Below are 17977 nucleotides of genomic sequence, written 5' to 3'. Positions count from 1 at the left end.
AACACACCTGTTTCTGCACTGTGGTAGCAAGAGAAGCGGAAAAGCAGGAATATAAAGCCCCCAAAACATAAGGGCTGATGAAAAACTAAATTCTTTTTATAGTGTCAGTATAGGTTTTAAAAAAATAAATTTCTTAGGAGGCTGATGAATTGGCTTAATGTTTTAGGTTGGCAGTGGATGTACATCCCTAAACTTCCCACCTATACCAAGTCTTAGTAACAAAAATGTGTTCAAAGGCATGTAACCTACGTGGTAGCAAAGCACTGTTTCTAGATAGCCAGGTCAGTATTACTGGAGTAATACATGGAATCTGGGGTACTACACTGTTTAAATTTCCTGTTTTGTTTCCTGCCTTCAGGTGTGTTTCGTAAACTTTTATTTTCAGCAAAAATGCATTATCATTAGCTGAAATTTTCCTGTTGAGTGGCTGAATCGAGGATAAAGCATGTATCAGTGGAGTTCACAGTGTACTCGTCTTCCCCAACTGTACCTTTGGATGCTGCAATATTTCTTTCTTTTTTTTTTTTTTTAGCACAAGTCCAGAATGGATGAACTTTGACACGTGAACCCTTGTGTGTTTGAAGAGAGCTTGTTTTGAAGGAAATCCATGGGCAAGTGTGGAAGAGAAAAAGAAAAAACAGTTCTGTAAGCAGTCAGAGCCCCCCTAAACAGTGTCACTGGACGTGAGCTGAGATCCTGGGGAGGCCCACCTTCTCCTGACACCCAGTGGCACTTGCTCCAGTGAAGGACCCCAAAGGACACGTGGCACACAGGTAATTTGTGTGAAGGTGTCACACTGTACAGCTTCCAGAGGTGCTGCTGCAAGAACTGCCTTCAGAGAATGGGGACACCCTGGTTTGTGCCATCTCTGACGCATGAAAACTTCTGTAAAGGATTGTGTTCTTTCTCTGAATCGTTTAATATTCAAAACCCAGTAGAAGATTTGATGCTGATGAGAGCTAATCCCGCGTGCCCAAAGCTGCAGCATGCTGGTATGAGCTTCTTGCCCTGCCTCCTCACAGCAGGCAGCTTAGGGGGCAGGCGCTGCCTGCTCACGGCTGTGAGGGGGGTTAGTTGCCTTGGCGGTTCTGTGGAACCTTTGATGAGAAAGTAAAGTGGGAGGACTCTTAAAAATAGCAGTGTGTGTCCCTTTTGGGTGATTGCGTGCTGTGAGAATGTGGTAGGATCTCTCAAGAGACCTCAGCACCGAGTGGTTACACTTACAAACTAAATATAACCATTTCTACCTGGCAGAGAATCAAAACACAAAACAGATTTGAAAAAGGCAGAGTGGATGCCTCAGCTGCTTCACTTTTCTCCTGAATTGTCAAACTCCCCCTGAGCACTGTTTGTTTAATGACTACAAAGAAACCACTTCATGTCACTCCAAAGAGTAAATATCTGAAGTTATGGATTAACTAAGTTCCAGCAGAGCTCATGGCAGAAGAATAGATCACGCTGATTCACATTGAATAAAGCAGTAAGTGCTTCAAAAATACTGTATCCTTTGGGAAGTACAGCTTGCCGGAACAGAGCATAAATCTTGTCAGAAATGTCTGGCGATAAGGGGAGGACAAGAAACGTTCTGGGGGAGCTGTGTGTGGGTTAAAGGGAGCTAGCAAACCCGTCTGGAGGGCCTCTTCAGAGTCGGAATCGGAGAAAGCCACAGCACAGCACTGAGCGAGGGAGCTGCTGAGAGAAGCAAGTGAAGGCGCTGGCTGAGTTGTTTGAATAGAAACCAGCTGCGTGGTGGGGGTCGTGCAGCTGGGCAGTGCGCTCCTCTGCACAGCTACCTTCTCTTCCTTAGGTGACTCCTGCTACGGGATGTGGAAGCTCGTCATCGTAGGGGTGCTGCTGGCTGCCGGCTCTTCACGAGTCTGTGGTACCTCAAGTAAGTGTGCGTTGTACAGACACCTTTCACCCCCTTCCAGTCACCGCCAGCGCGGTTCCTGCTCCTGTCGGTGACAGGCAGTGGCTGGAATCGCTCCCCCTGGGGGGTTTGGATTCCGCGAGCAGAGGTTCGAAGGCACGGTGCTGGGCCGTGATGACTGGTCACAGCCCTCACCAGCCCTGCGCGCTGTCCGAGTATCGCAGAGCAGAGGCTGGGGCTTGTTCTGCAGCGCGGCACCGGCAGCCCGGGGTGTCTGGGGCAGGCTCTCTTGCTGTGCTAGAGAGGGGCTACTGCTCTGGTAAAGTACCACTACCAGTTTTCAGCCAGCTCTTTTCTCTGTTTGTACTTTCACATTTTTTTTCCAGTATTTTACAGCGATAAAGATGCAAACCAAGTCCTGAGAATCCAGAAGCGAGCAAACTCTTTCCTGGAGGAGCTCAAGCCAGGCTCTGTGGAGCGTGAGTGCGTTGAGGAACGGTGTGACTTTGAGGAGGCCAGTGAGATATTTGAGACCAAGGAAGCAACAGTAAGCTGTTTTTTTTAAGGGTGAATGTGGGCCTTACCCCATCAATTGTTTGTTTTCTTGAAGTATCACAGTCCAGGGCATAGGGGATCTTGCTGTCAGCGCTGCACATGCATCGCTCCTGATTCCTAAGGTGTAGGCATGGGTTTGAATATAGTTCTGTTACAGTGATTGTCAAGTTGCCACCTGTATGGGCCACAAAACTCGGCTTGTGCATGTCCCACCTGTGCTAATTGTGAGGTTTGCGTCCTGGTCAGGTAATCCTTGCTTGACCCTGTTGGCTATTCTTGCTGCCAATGATATTTTCCCAGTCCTTCCAGTCCTTTGCTCTCTGCTGTCCATTTGCTAACCCTGGCTGCCTTTCCCTGTCTCTCCCGTCCCCCTCCTGTGCCTGACAAATATTTCTGTTCTCACTAGGTCCTCTCTCCTTCTCCAAACCTCATCTTTCCAATGGACACTGCCTTCATTGTCAGTGTCACTGATTCCTTTGCGTCGTGTTGGCTTGGACTTTTTCTCATTGTGTTAAGCAGAGTAAGCTCACGGGGTAGGATGAACCAGTCCGTGCTGTCCCTCAGACCCAGCGTGGAGTGGGGTCTTTGTTCACAGCACCCACGCTTTGTCTGATTGGGTGCTCAGCACCACAGGTGACTTACCTGGCACTGGGTGCCAAGAGAACAGAGGAGCTGTGGGGATTTTGAGGGGGTGTGGCGCCGGTGGGTCTGCGAGCAGGGCAGGGATCTGTGCGGAGTACAGGCAGTACGTGAGCGTGGGTTGGCCGGTGCTGTTGGTTTGTAGTGCCAGCCGCTACACTGTCAAGAAGGAGACTGATGCTGGTGACTGGGGTGCTGTGCTTTGTTGGCCATACACTTTAAATCCCTTGCTTGATAAAAATCTGCTTCTAGCCTTAATGTAAGTTTTGTTTCTCCACAGCGAGATTTTTGGAGCAAGTATGTAGGTAAGTAAAAGACTTCCCTAATCACTTCTATGTGTTCTCAAGAGTAAGTGGTGCTTGCCCTTGCTGCTGCCAAGTACCGCACACTGATGCAAATTCTCATTCTCTTTTGTGTGGGACGTGCAAAGAATGTTTTCCTGTCCTGTCATACAAGCAACCTTCGTAAAACACTTGAGGTGCATCTGTGCCTATCATCAGTCATCCCCCCAGAGCTAAGGCACTGGTGAAAAGTGCTCTTTGCTCCTCTAACCCTGCCTGACATGCTCCAAAGAGGAGCCTCGCCCCTGCTCTTGGCGGCAGTAACCTGCCCCCATCCCTGTCTGCCTCAGTTTTGCTCTTTCTTCCCCTTCTGCCCACTCCGCTCATTCTGCAGCTGCAGCTCACAGCCCAAACAAACACCCTTGTCTCTGGGCTGGCACCACAGAGGTATCGCCATTCGGTGGCAGAAACTGTGGGTGATGCTTGAGTCTGGGGTCTGGTCATGTTAATGTTTGATCTGTGAGCTCTGCATGGTTCAGGGAATGAGTTTTCCTGCCTCTGTTTCAGATGGAGATCAGTGCGACCCACAGCCCTGTTCCAACGGGATCTGCAAGGACAATATTGGAGTATTTTCCTGCATCTGTAACAAAGGCTGGGAGGGGGAGTTGTGCAATTATGGTAATGCCTCTAATCCACTATAAAGTAACACTTTTTGACAGGGATTTCTGTCAAATAGGGACTGACACTTTTGTCATTGCACAGTACACTCACTTCCTTTGCTAATGTGGTCTCTCTTCTGCTTCATGAGGTGCTAAAAGGATTATCTGCACTTCTCTAAAGCAAAATGAACTTTTTGTTGTGGGAGAGGTTTGGAGATTCAAGATATCTGAATTTTTCAAAAATACTGGAAATAATTCTTTAAAGCAGGGTTCTCAGTTACTTTAGAACTGTCAGCACAGGGTTGATGGTAGGGGTTTTTGTTACAATACAGGGGAGAATATAATCCACTGCAAATATTTGATTGTCATTACTGGGACAGTTTCTCCCTTGGACAAAAGCTGGATAGCATATTTAGGGCTGAGCATGTCTGTCACGTATCATCAACGCTTTGCACTCTGTGACTTGCGCTCAGTGACAGTGACTTTCCTGTTCTCCAGTCTACCTGCCCTGCCAGTAATCTGTTTTCTCCATTTGCCTACTGCCTTATTCTAGGCCACGGTCTGTTTGCTGTCTCAGGGCCCGAGTGCCATTAAAGCCCACAACTGTCATCCCGAGTCCATTGTCAGCTGTTGCTCCCTTGAAACACGATGTCATTTTGCCACTTTACCTTCCTGTCACTCTTCGACTTTCCGACTTCTCACGTCTCTCTTGCTGTTCGTTTTTTCTGCAGAGGTCAAATACACTAACTGTTCTGTCAGTAATGGAGGGTGCGAGCATTTCTGTAAGGATGACCCTGCCAACCAGTGCCGCTCTTGCAGATGTGCGTCTGGGTATCAGCTGATGAACGACCATACCATGTGCAAGCCTGTGGGTAAGAGGAGGATGTTTGTAGTCCAGATTTGACTGAGGATTATTCAAACATGAAGTAAAAGGCTTTTATGGGAGAATTGTCTGCACTGCGCATTGTCCTAGCTTTCAAAACGTCCATTCCACACGCTTTGCCTGCATTTCCCAACTCCATACCCACTTCAACTGTGTTTGCCTCGTGGAGACACACAGGGGAATTAGGAAACTGCCTCCACTGCAAAACATTGAGGGAATTCCATGAAGCCACAGAATAATGTTGCCTAGGTTAGAAAGATGGGAGGAATGCTTTAGAAAGAGGTTTTGTATTGGGTGCTCTGGTCTTTGCTGGTTAACTTCTCTGCATCTCCTGTAGTGGAGTTCCCCTGTGGAAGAGTGAAAATGGACTACATTGAAACTAAAGCAGGAATCAATATTCGGCTCATTGAGGGAAAAATAGGAAGAAGGGGAGTCAGCCCTTGGCAGGTAAGGACAAAAGAGCTTTGCACCACAAATAGTTCAGGCTTTTCCCAAACAGCTCCATCTGCATAGCTGCCCCAGAAAGGCTCCTACAGTGAAGCTAAGATTCCCTATGCTAAGCTTTTTCAAAAGGAACCCAAAACTTGGAATAGCAGGAAAAAATAGTTCATTGTCTGTTAGGGCTCTTGACCCTTGTTACTGTTGCCAAGGTTTTTACCTTACCTTGCCAGCAATGTCAAGAGAGAGAGTAGTGAGGATGCTTACCTGCTCTGTTGCTCCATCCTAGGGAAAGCTCCTGCTGTGTGATGCACGCTCCAGCTCCTGGAACATCCTTACGGTGGGAGTGTGAGGTCATCTCCCCTTTTCTGCATGGATCTGTTCTTATAAGCCTCATCTGTCATAACTTTGAGTTGGCAGATTTCATCAGCAAAACGTGCCAGAGCTTTACAGAGCAGGTTGGGCCATCGCAGAGAACGGGGAGACCTTGCAGGGCTTACTGTGGAACTTTTGCACTGTAGCATGAGGGTGGCAGCCCGAGATGATGCACTGTCTCTGGTGTGCTGTGGACACAAGAATCCCCTCGCTTGAGCTCTGGGTTTCAAGTCTTTGAAGTACCGAAGGTCAGTGACCAGCACTGTTCCATGCTGATTTGGGTGAATCCAGCTCTTATTCTGGATGAATATTCAAAACTTTCTTGTAGGTGTTCCACAGAGACCTTATTTATTCATAATGGTTTTGTCCCACTGCAGAGCTTTGGCTTCAGTGTACGGGACATGCTTTGGTGCTTGATGCATCTGGGCGTTTTGCAGCCACCAAGGACAATGTGTGCAGTAATGTGAGCCACGCTCCTTGCAGTGTCAGACCTCTCTCTTCTCGTTTCAGATCATGCTGCAGAATAGCAAAGGGAAATTTCTGTGTGGGGGTGTTCTCATCCATCCATCTTGGGTCCTGACAGCAGCGCACTGCACAGAGGGAGAAGAGGGGCTCAAAGTAAAACTTGGTATGGAAACAAAGTCTGTCCCTGTTTTTTAAAATATAACTGTTTCATTCCTAAGGTTTGTCGTCTCAGGAGAAAGACTAGCAGGTTATAAAGACAGAAGTCCTTGGTTGTAGGAGTAGGTTGTCTAGGAAGTATTTAATATGCACCTTAGCACAAAGCAAAAAAGTTCAGTCAAAATCTGATTTCATTTGAGCCACTCTCAGCATTATTATGGAAGCGGGCTTATGTCTTCTGAGCACTGCTGCTTGTCTGTAAAGCAGAAAGACTTGGTCTCTTCTGCTTGTGTTTTGCTAGCGGTGAAAATATTTAAGGTCATCCCAATCCTGAAAAAAAGTCTTGATCCCTGGAGGAGAATGTGGTAGGGCCTCTTCCTGCCTTTGCATACATTTGAATGCCGTCACTTCGGAGAGTTTCAGCAGAGAAGGAGGAGAGGTGCTGCAGAATGGTAACACTGGCTTTACTGGCATTGCTGCTCTTAAGCGTGAGAAATATCTGTGTCAAATACAGTTCCTGATTTCACAGACACAAATAGTTGGTGTTCCAGTCACACCTAAGTAGAACTTTTATTTATAGTAGTGTTTTCTGTCTGCCGTTGGTGGCAGAGGCCAAACAGCTCAACTGCTTTCTTTCTGTCAGTGAGAAGACAGGTTGTTCGCAGTAACTGTGGCACGTCTTGCAAATACATTGTCTGTATGCGCGTTCCGTACGCACCGTGGATGTGCAGATGCTCGAGGCCAGAGGCAATAAGGCACACACGTATAGATGTGCTTCTGTGCATCCTCCGTTGTTCAGCATCAAGGATGAACGGAAAAGCACGTGGCATAACCTTGGGTCCTCTTAGTGCCGGAATAGCCACCTTTTCCACGTGGGGACATTGAAGGGGATAGGCCAGCAGGAAGACTGTAGCTAGGGGAATATTGAGGCTGCACTTAAACTACTCTGCCCTGGCCTTGTGCTGCAGGTCTTGGTAGAGATCTGTGCAGTCTGACAAGCTTCCAGCTGGGATAGCCGTGCCCAGAGATCTCTCTGCAGCAAAGAAAGGAGGGGTGGGATCTGGCAAGAGTCTTGTGCTGTCCAAATTAAAAGTGATTTTCAGTGCATGAAGAAAAGTGTCGGCGGTAACTTGAGAACCCTGATTTGAGAGATTTCTTTTTTACTTAAATGAAACATGGGACATCTCTCACCTCTCTCTCACATAAATTTGAGGTGAGTATACAGGGTCATGTATAGTGTAAGGATGATCAGCAGTAGGGGCTCGAGTTTTCCTTGCTGTCCTAGCTTCCCAAAAGACCTTCTTTATTATCAGAGGAAGAAGCAGGGGTGTGGTCATGGACTGAGCTGTGACACGAGAGGGAGAGGCCTTCTCATTCAGCCTTGAGCGATACTGCTGTGGTGACAAGGGTCCTCTGCTGCAGGGTGTGTGCAGGACAGAGTGACTGCAGCCTGAGACCAAGAGAGAGGAGATTCTTCTCCAAATGACATTCCAGGTCAAGCAGAAGGAAACTTTTTTAAGACCCAGCCCTGGTTGTCCTTTTACATGTATCTTCTGGGCATTTTACTGTCACCAGAAAAGCAGTTCTCATCAGAAAAACTCATGCTTTAAACGCTAGAGAAATCTAGTGAGAAGCATGGGACAGAATTTTGGATGGAGACGTTGCCGTGTCTGCGGGGGCACATGTGAGCTCCCAGCCAGTGATGGAGGAGTTCGTACCGAGATTGCAGAGGTGATACTCGACCTGCCTCTGTCAGGCTGCCATAGCCAGCACTGTCCTGGGCTCGTCCCGCTGCAGCTCTCCGCTTCCCGACCACACGAGCAAATCTGGAGGGGAAGCTCGCGTCTGGGTTTGTACGCCTGAGCTTGGGGAGGAGCCTTGGAGCAGACTCGAGTGGCTTTTTGGTGTCTGAGTTAAGTCTCAGAGTAGCTGAAGTTTTAGAAGATGGATTTGAGAACAGAGGAAGGAAGTAGTCATGACCAGAAGTGAAAAGGGTCTTCTGCTGGGCCGGGGAAGCTGTTGCTACAGTAGCACTGGTGCGAAAGCTGTCACCCACTTGTTCATAGGGGTCCGGGGATGTGGACAGTTGATGGCCATGCTGTGTGCAGGGCACGTGAAGCCTGGCAGCAAGTGCTCCTACCCACCTGAACTGCCTTCCTCACAGGAGATGATCTGGCAGCCTTCGAGTCCAGAGTTAATTCCAAGACCTAAAGCAGAGTTTTGTATCTGTGAAGACAGGAATAAACCCCTGCCCCTTATCTGCCAGTCAGCCCCCAGCCACAGCAGCCGCGGGGTGGGTAGCAAGGAAACGTGCTCCAAGGGTGCTATGGACACTGTCACCACTAAGACAGAGGTCATGACAGCAGGAAAAAACCAGATTTGTGAGTGATGGCTTGGGAATAGCAAGTCCTCCTGGTACTGCTTAATACAGGTGCCCGTCAGAGCAGTGTCAGCCATCTGCTGCGGCCACGTGTGAATGTCCTTTGGCTGTCTGCGGAGGAGCAAGAGAGGAGACTCAGAAATAATTGGTCTGGAAGCCCAAGATCCAAAGCTGGACTTACGGGGTCTTTTAAAAATCTATTTCTGGAACTACTGTGGATCATAAAGTCCCTGCTCTTGCAGACACTGACACTTTTATAGAAAAAACCGCAGGCAGCTGTAATCATAGAACTGGTTAGGTTGGAAAAGACCTTTAAGATCATCAAGTCCAACCATTAGCCTACCACTGCTAAGAGCACCACTAAACCAGGTCCCTCAGCACCACTTCTACATGTCTCTTAAATCCCTCCAGGGATGGTGACTCCACCACCTCCCTGGGCAGCCTGTTCCAGTGCCTGACAGCCCTTTCAGTCAAGCAATTTCTCCTAATATCCAATCTAAACCTTCCCTGGCACAACTTGAGGCTGTTTCCTCTTGTCCTATCGCTTGTTCTCCAAAGAAGTGTGTTTATCAAGTGCGTACTGAAACAGGCCTTGATAGGAAGCTTAAATTAACAGCACAGTTCAGAAATGGGACAGCCACTGACAGTTATTCCTGGGGCTCTCTCTTCACATCCTATCAGAGAGATCTGTTTCCATCTTTTCCAGTCTGTCACAAGTGACTGGTTCTTGCCTTTCTGGCCCTTTTAAACTTCGTTTCCTGCTTACTGTTCCATAGCTGCTTGGCCCACAAAGTGGCCATTATGATGTAGTACAGATAACAACTGAGAAGTCTTAAGAAGTCAAAAGTTCCTTTAAATAGAGATGCAAGATTTCAGAAAGGAATAGCCTTGCCAGTCAGTCATCTTTACGTTGAAAATCCTGAAGTTGGCTCATTGAGGCACTGGTTGCACAGCGGAAATCTCATGTACTGTTGTAAACGTCTTCTCTGCCGTGTGCTTGCTCTCCCAGCTTTGAGTGCTGACGCCAAGAAGATTGTTTTCCTCCTGAAGATGTCTCAAGTTGCACGAGTGGGCTGTAATACCAACACAACAGGGCAGTATGTAGGCACTCAACTGGTGACCGTACCGATTCATTTAGTTCTGTAGGTATTCATAGTTTAGGCAAACACAGAAAGTTTGCAGATTTGTCCTTCTAGTAAAACCAGTGATAACCTGTAACATAAAATGGACAAATGTCTACATTACAGGGGAGGTAGAAGTGCAGTCCTAAAGCCCAGCGTAACCCAGATGCCTTGGTGGTCAAGGTGAGGAAGATTCGGTAGCATCTGTCATCTTCTTGTTTGTTCTTCCAGGTAAATTCCACCGTTTCCGTACTGAGCCGGACGAGCAAACCATTTGGGTTGATAAACATGTGAGGCACGAAAATTACACCAAGGAGACCTCCGACAATGACATAGCCATGCTGCACCTGGCTGAGCCCGCGATGTATAACAAATACGTGCTCCCCATCTGTCTTCCCACCCGCGACCTGGCAGAGCAGGACCTGACAAGAAGTGGGAAGCAGATGGTGGTGACTGGCTGGGGCAGCACAAGTGATGTCAACAGCAATTACTCTACTTTCCTCAGTTACATTCAGATCCCCATGGTTCCCCGGAATGAGTGTGCCCAGGCGATGAGATTCGCTGTCTCTGACAACATGCTGTGTGCTGGGAGATTAGGGGACAAAAAAGATGCCTGCAGTGGGGACAGTGGAGGCCCTATGATCACTAAATACAAGGATACTTGGTTTTTGGTAGGACTGGTGAGCTGGGGCGAAGGCTGTGGAAGAAAGGAGAAGTTTGGAGTCTACACCAAAGTTAGTCAGTACCTTGAGTGGATCCAGCACCACATAGATGAGATGTCAGCTGCTTGGAAGGGTTGATTCTGAAGCTGAGGGTCTGGAATGTTGTGGCTATGTGCTCATGACAGTGCCGTGTAACGTACTGTCAGATCTTCAGTATTAAATACGGAGTAGATGTTCACCTTGTGTACTGTTGTCCTTGGTACCTATCCTTTTTCCTTACTTTTTGTTTTCTTTTTTACCTTGTTCACGTGGGTTAGTTTCCAGGTTATGTTGTTTATTTGTCGCATGGTCCTACTCAGGTCTGACAGGCAAGAAATCACGCTGTTAGGCTGAGATGCTGTACAGCACTGTAGAGAACAAGTGTATAAGGACTGGGGTGGGGGGCAGGAGGGGACAGAGGAAAGTGTTGTAACAGTCACGGGAGTGATACAGTTCTGTCATTTCAGCTTTACTCCAACATACTATCCACAGTAACCAGTTTAGTTTGCTCTGTATTTATCTAATTTTTCTTCCAACACAATGAGATTTTAATGACGTCATCACTGCCTCCACTCATTCACATCTTGCTCCAGTGCTCACAGGTGAAGGTGATTCAGGAAGTCACTAGAACTTGTTCGTATTTTCTATTCTTTGCACACTCAGTGCGTGATTTTACCCCCAGACTTCCTTAAAAGTCAGTGGGAATTGTGTGTTACTTAAAAGAGGTTTCGTTCCAAGCTTTTGCATGCTCTCTTTATCCCAAGGTCTGTAAATCTCATCTAATTAGCAAGCTAAGCAGTCGCTTTTGTTCATTCCCATTCTAGTGAGTGCCGTCAGCTGCAGGCTACCCTGCTAATACTGACGGATGGACCTGTGTTCGCAGCTCGGTCTGTAGGTCCGTGTGTGTCTCAGTAAATAAAGATATGTAGCACCAGGAGGTTCATAGGACGTACAGTAGTCAAAAGGAAGTTTAATATCACAATTTATTCTTGTTTCTAATCTTTGCACTTATGCCTGCTAAATATAATTGATCTTGTAGGAAAAAAAAGTTAAACTAATTCTGCCATAGTGATGTTCCAGCATCTCAGTCAGGATTTGGACCCGTGTTGGGATCAGTGAAGAACTTCAGTTTGCTCTTGTGATGAGATTGTTAAGTGAGGAAAACCTCAGCTTCAACAAAACAGTATTAGGACCCGTAAGAAATTTAATACGGTGTCATCGAAGAGGTTGAATACCTCCTACGCTCGTGGGCGTAGTGTTGTTGACCTGCAGGCTGCTTGCCTGCTTAGGGAGCGAGCGCTAAGCTGATTCACCCACTGAAGACGTACCAGTCGGGGTAAGGGGCTCGTGTTGGAGGTGAGCTGAAACTGAAGAGTACAGCTGGCCATCTCTCCGTGTCGCTCCCTCTGTCTCTCCTTTTTTTCCACCTCCCCTTTTTGATTTGGGACTGGATTCGAGGATCAGTGAATGTTACAGAACAATACTTTTGAACAGCAGCCTTCCAGCCAGGGCCTGCACCAGGAATACATGCTTCGGAGAAGGCCGACGTGGCTAGGCGCTGCGTTACAAGGCAAAACGTTATTGAGCTCAAAGCCAGTCAAAGACGGGTCTAATTAAAGGCAGAAATCAAATCGTACTGTCAGTGAATAGCTGTGTCTGGGACAGGGCAATATTTGCCTTCCCGCAGGCGACTGCTGTGAATCCTCCTCCACACTCAGCTCTGCGCATTTCAACAGATGTTTACAGAGCAGCGTGTGCGTTTGCCACATCGGCTGGGCTCCCCTACTGAAAGGTGACGGAGTGTCACAAATCTCTTAAGAATGCCAGATCTTCCTGAAGAAATTTGTTGCAAACAAGTGGCTTTTATTGTTGGGAGGATGCTTTTAAGGACTTCTGGGTTTTTTTTTAATGCACACATGTATGTGTGTGCAGAAATACAGAATTTTCCTCTGATTTTGGATTTCAGATGTGTTACGTAGAATCCAGGAGGTTCTCTCTCCTCTGTCAATATTTGTGACTGGTTAATAATCAACCTCTTGACCTCAGGGCTGTTCCTGGTGTACATCCAAATCTCTTTCCTGTCTTCCCCTAAAAACACAGAAAAGAAAAAAGTGAGTATAATGGGACGGTTCTGTGTAAAGCAAATGCATTCTGGATCCTGGTTTTGGGAAAATGATACAGGTAGAAAAGAGGTATGTGCTGTCGAGTCCTGGTAAATTATTTAACCTGGGAAGGTAATACGAAGAAATACAAACTTCTGTCTTGTCACTTGTGCTGCCAGGTGTGTGGAGGATGGTTCCTCGCTGGGTTTTGTGCGTACGGTCTTGACAAGACCGTCAGTGGTTGCGCAGCAGCTGCCGTTGGCGGAAACCGCTGCCTGCGGCGTGCAGCGCAGCCGCGGACCCTTCGCTACCCAAACAAGGCGGCTGCTGGGGCTGTGGCTCAGTTTGGGCCTGTGTTCACCGCAGCTGCCTTGTTCCTTCTGGGGGCTTTGGATCAGACCCTGCACCACATCCTGGGCCGGGTCACGCCGCGCAACGCCTTGCGGGCTGTTGGGATTCCTGTTGTAGTGTGCAGCATCGGTGTGCCTTGGAGAAACAGTGGGCATCAGATCCACATGAGCGGGGTAGAATTTGCCTTTTTTGTCCCTTCTCGCTTCTCCTTCATCATTTTTGCAGGCTAATTCACCTGTGGCTTTGTGACAATATGCCAATTTCATTCTCTTTTCCCTCGGCAGGAAGTCAGAGTGCTGTCAATCCTCACTGAAATGGAGCGCAGTTCCTCCCTCGTGATGTTTCTCCTACTGATGTGCTCCAGCAGCAGCTGCCCTTTTTCATTTCCAGGTAGGTACTTCTGGATCATCTTTTTAACTTGCTGTCTTACTGTGGCAATCTTGGCATTTCAACTGCAACAGCGTTAACACCAAGTCCTCTGGGTTGAAGCAGCAAATCCTGAAGTGCACAAGAAAACCTGAATATTCATATATTTCCAAGAGAAATCAGCCTTTCTTAACTTCCTACTCTGACCATTATCCTGTTGAAAAGTATTCCTCTTGTGAGCCTGCACCCCAAATCTGAATTATTTTTGCATGACAAAATTGTCCCATGTGGGAAGCTAAAACTGGGCATTTTCAACACGTGTTCTCTCACCTCACGTTGATTTTACTGCAGCGACTGCGCACGGCGTGGAAGCGGCTTCAGAGAGCTTTGAACAGGCGCGAGAATGCACAGGGTCTCGGGAGTCACGCTGGCTGTCCTTGCAGAGGAGGCAGAGCAGTAGAAGGGGTATCTGCTGGAGTGCTGCATCCAGCTGTGGAGCCTTCAATATCTATTGACCACTTGGAGCGAGTCCAGAGGAGGCCACGAAGATGCTCAGAGGGCTGGAGCACCTCTGCTATGACGAAAGGCTGCAAGAATTGGGCTTGTTCAACCTGGAGAAGAGGAGGCTCTGGGGAGACCTTATTGCAGCCTTTCAGTATCTGAAGGGGGCTACAAGGGTACTGGGAGAGGACTTTTTACAAGGGCCTGTAGTGACAGGACAAGGGGGAACAGGTTTAAATTGAAAGCGGGGAGGGTTAGATTAGATACCAGGAAGAAGTTCTTACTGGGGAGGGTGGTGAAGCACTGGAACAGGTTGCCCAGAGAAGCTGTGGATGCCCCATCCCTGGAAGTGTTCAAGGCCAGGCTGGATGAGGCTTGGAGCAACCTGGTCTAGTGGAAGGTGTCCCTGCCCATGGCAGGGGGGTTGGAACTGGATGGGCTTTAAGGTCCCTTCCAACCCAAACCAGTCTATGATTCTATGATCTGTGGGGCAGGAGGCTTTCCAACAGGCACACCCTCTGTGGGACACCTGCCTGCAGTAGGTGAATCCTTCAGTGGTGACCCCAGGGAGTGGGGAAGGGCAGTTTCACGGATGCAAGTGAAAGACGCTTCCCCTGTTACCAGGAGGTTTTTGTGGGCTGTTTCGAATTGCTTAGAAATGAAGCCACGTAATATTATTCTAGAATTTCCATCATTGCTATAGCTAGTGATCCTGCAGCGGAATGTGCATCTTCATGGTCCATCTCCACAACGGGGTTCCTCGTTGGAGGGTTTTGACTTCTCTGGGACACTGGACCATGACTAGAAGCACAGCGAAGTGATCGGCTGCATCAATTTTAGTTGCCTTTGGCGGGAGTACGAAGGGACCTTTCTTAAAACGCTTCCGAACAGCGGTTTTGGAGTCTGTCAGATGGATGGGTTTGGACACAGGGGACGCGCTTCTGGAGATTCAACCAAAAGGCAAACCCCTCCATCTTCACCCACGATGGCACGTGGTAGTGGTGTGTGCCCAAGGGCTGAGGGAGCCCTCGCTTGCCTCCCGAACCCCCTGCCTGGAAAGCCTGGGAGCACTGTGCTTTGGGTAGAGGTGCCGTGGCAAAGACGTGCTGGGGAGCTGCAGGGGGTATGTGGGGAGGACGTTGCTGCCTCATTCCCTCTGCTGGCCTCTCCGCCCTCAGCTCATCGGCAGGAAGGGCTCTTAAGCCATCGCTGGAGGAGGGCAGGTAGTTTAGTGAAGTGGAGGTGAAATGTAAGTGCAAAACTGGCACTTTACATGTTTCTTTCAGTGAAGGAGTGTTGTTTGGCCTGTTGTGGCCACAGTAGCTACCTGGAAAGCACTGGGTCTCCGTCACTGAATATCTAACAAAGCTGACACCAAACCCAACCTCTCCCGTCAGCTTTATTCCACCTGCACACACCTTAGCCAGGCTGCTAAGGATTGTTGTGAATCAGGGTTGTTAGGCAGAACAACATAACCAGCCGCCAGAGGAGAAGCTGCAATACTTACGAGTCTTGTGTAATACAAAATGATTTCTGCACTAATCTGCAGGTCTCAGAAGTGGGTCTTTTGAGCTTGAAACTGCTAGTGGCTATTGTTGGAACACAGACTAATTTTATTCTCCCTTGTGCTGTTTGCGTAGACTCCTGCTCCCCTTGTTTTTGTTCACCCAGCTGACAGCATGCGTGACTGCGACTGTAACGCTGCCGGTGTGCTGTCTTCCAGTACCAGCAGTTCCCTTCTGTTTTTCTAGTGTTTGTGAAGAAGGACGAAGCGCACGAGGTGCTGAAAGTCCATAAGCGTGCTAACTACTTTCTGGAGGAGATTTGTCCAGGGAACTTGGAGAGAGAGTGCAATGAGGAAAAGTGTTCATTTGAGGAGGCTAAGGAGATCTTCCATTCGCAGGAGAAAACGGTGAGAAACTTCGGTTTAGGAGAAATAGCGGCGTTCACACTGAGCTGTAGGTGGTCCTTCCCAAGCCTCCCTGCTTGGCCCTGACAGGCGTGTGCCTGTGGAATCTGCAGGCGGATACTCAGGATGGGTGGCTCAGGGCACTGGTGAGATGTCACTTCCTCAGTTGTGTAAACATTAAACACAATTCCTTCAAGTATCCAGAGCCTGTTGCTGTGAGAGCCTGGATCCAGAATGTGATGCTGACATCTTCAGAGGCCACTTGCTTCCTCAGACCCTCCGAGTACAGGGGAGGAGCGCCTCGAGCCCAGGGCCCGGCAGCATACCGCATCCCGCTGGGAAGCAGGGCTGTAGGCGTTCTGCCGGGGACCTGCTGCGGAAGCAGGAGTTGGAACTGCAGTTTCTGAGAGGTGCCTGATTTCTCTTGGACCTCGCCCGAGCTGCTTGGGGGATGTCTTCTTGCGCAGCAGCGCAGCAGAGAGGGCCCTTCAGAGTGAAGCGGTTGGCACTGTGGACCTTGCGTTGGCGCGTTGCAGGGGGGCTGGGGGTGTCACTGACGCTCCTGGGCTGGTGCCACAGGCTGTAGCACTCATGGATCTAAGTGTTCATGGATCTAAGCCCTCAGTTTAACTTGCATTCCAGTACCACCCAGTTTGTGCGCTCTGGCTGGTCCCTGGTGCAGATGAAAGCGAGCTGCATGGTGATCATCAGATCTGCTCTGAGAACGTATTTTATGGTTCTAATCAAAATGTTCATTTACATGCACCCTAAAAACCCCACTTTTCCAAATTACATCTTCAGTAACCACTATGCCCACTTAATTGACTGTTTTCTTCATTTGTGATTTCTTCTTGCAGATGGAGTTTTGGTTCAATTACAAAGGTAGGTAAAAAAGGAATTTCTAAAAAGATCTATTTTTTGTGTCCCTTCTGGGTACAAAGAGTTATATGGCAGTCTCAAGCCAGGCTTCTCTTAATTCCTGGAATGACCCTGTGCCTTGTTTCTTCTTCTTCTGAGGTCTAAATCCGTGTAGTACAAATCCCTGTAGCAACGGCGGAGTCTGCAAAATAAGACACTACAATTACTTTTGCATCTGCCCCCCAAGATTTGGAGGAGACAACTGTGAAAAAGGTCAGTACAGGAACAGACACATCGACGGTGAAGGTAGGATTAAAGCTGGGATTTGCTCCTGGGATACTTGAGCTGAACGGGCTTCCCACGGCGTCCCTGGCCGCCACAGGGCGGGTTGGTTGTGTAAGGTCCAGGCGTTGGAACAGCCTTCTCTTCCGTGACGCGCTGGGGTGTCGCCGCCCCGGAGCGGGTCTCCCGCGCTCAGCCCTGCCAGCCCGGGGGGCGGCCCGCGGCCGTCGCCCCTCCTGCCCCAGGAGAGGACAGGGAGTGACCTCTGCTCGTTACTCCAGGGCGGTAACGAGTCCAGGAACTCCAGCTACAGGCACCCGCGCTGCGGGTCGGTCATGGCGGGGGCCCCTTCTCCCTGGAATTCTCTTCTTGTAATTGTACTGGGTGCGTTCAAGTGGCCGAGGCACGAAATTACAGCAAAAGCCAAAATGACGTGGAAACTGAATCGTAATTCGTTTTCCCCCAAGGGCTTTTCTTGCCCTTTTTACACCGAAGCACTTAAACATGATCTTTTTTCATGTAAATGTATAAAAAAACCCCTCAGTCCATTTCTCACAAACGTGGCCCCCACCTAGTACTTTCCATCTGTCCTGATGTAAAAGGTAACGTGGGCAGATGGATCACAAACGGGTGCATTTGGCAGCGTTTGGCTCTTCCAGGCGTTTTCTTGCCCCTCCTGTACGGGCAGAGAGGCCTAGAGCCCGGCTGCGGCCTGGACACCGGGCTGGCAAGTAAGGAAACGGTAGAAACGGGCGGGCGGCGACACCCGCAGGGGAGGGGTTCGGTTTGCTACGAATCCGCGTGGGTTTCTGGAATTGCAGGAGGCAGTCCCTTCTGTTTCCCGGCGAGGTGTCGGCAGATTTTTTCCCCGCTCTCTTTAGCAGTAGCGCTGGGAGGGCCCACGCGCGGCAGTGACCGGGCGGATGCCCGTGTGTCTCCCCGGCAGAACGGCTGGAATGCTGGTACAAGAACGGCGGGTGCTGGCAGTTCTGCAGGGAGGGCGGCAGCACCTCGCGGGCGGCGTGTTCCTGCGCCAGGGGCTACGCCCTGCACGAGGACGGGCGGCGATGCGTGCAAGCAGGTAA

At 49.1% G+C, this 17977-nt stretch overlaps 1 protein-coding gene across 1 annotated transcript; it reads left to right on the top strand.

The window, feature by feature from the left end:
- Positions 1-1824: 1824 nt before the first annotated feature.
- On the top strand, positions 1825-10622 carry PROC (protein C (inactivator of coagulation factors Va and VIIIa)). The gene is made up of 8 exons (XM_010152655.1): positions 1825-1891; positions 2257-2417; positions 3345-3369; positions 3913-4023; positions 4736-4876; positions 5225-5334; positions 6211-6328; positions 10054-10622. The coding sequence occupies exons 1-8, from the start codon at positions 1825-1827 to the stop codon at positions 10620-10622; spliced, it is 1302 nt and encodes a 433-aa protein (XP_010150957.1).
- The last annotated feature ends 7355 nt before the right edge of the window (positions 10623-17977 follow it).

Source organism: Eurypyga helias, unplaced genomic scaffold, assembly GCF_000690775.1.
Source record: "Eurypyga helias isolate BGI_N326 unplaced genomic scaffold, ASM69077v1 scaffold10575, whole genome shotgun sequence".
NCBI lineage: Eukaryota > Metazoa > Chordata > Aves > Eurypygiformes > Eurypygidae > Eurypyga > Eurypyga helias.
The sequence above is the reverse complement of the archived record's forward strand: the minus strand, read 5'-3'. Positions and strand labels throughout refer to the sequence as shown.

Bases quoted from the DNA above. Each gene is read 5' to 3' on its own strand.
- PROC (XM_010152655.1), top strand. From the start codon at position 1,825: ATGTGGAAGCTCGTCATCGTAGGGGTGCTGCTGGCTGCCGGCTCTTCA. The intron at 3,370-3,912 runs GTAAGTAAAAGA...CCTCTGTTTCAG, and splicing joins TTTTTGGAGCAAGTATGTAG to ATGGAGATCAGTGCGACCCA. The intron at 4,024-4,735 runs GTAATGCCTCTA...TTTTTTCTGCAG, and splicing joins GGGGGAGTTGTGCAATTATG to AGGTCAAATACACTAACTGT.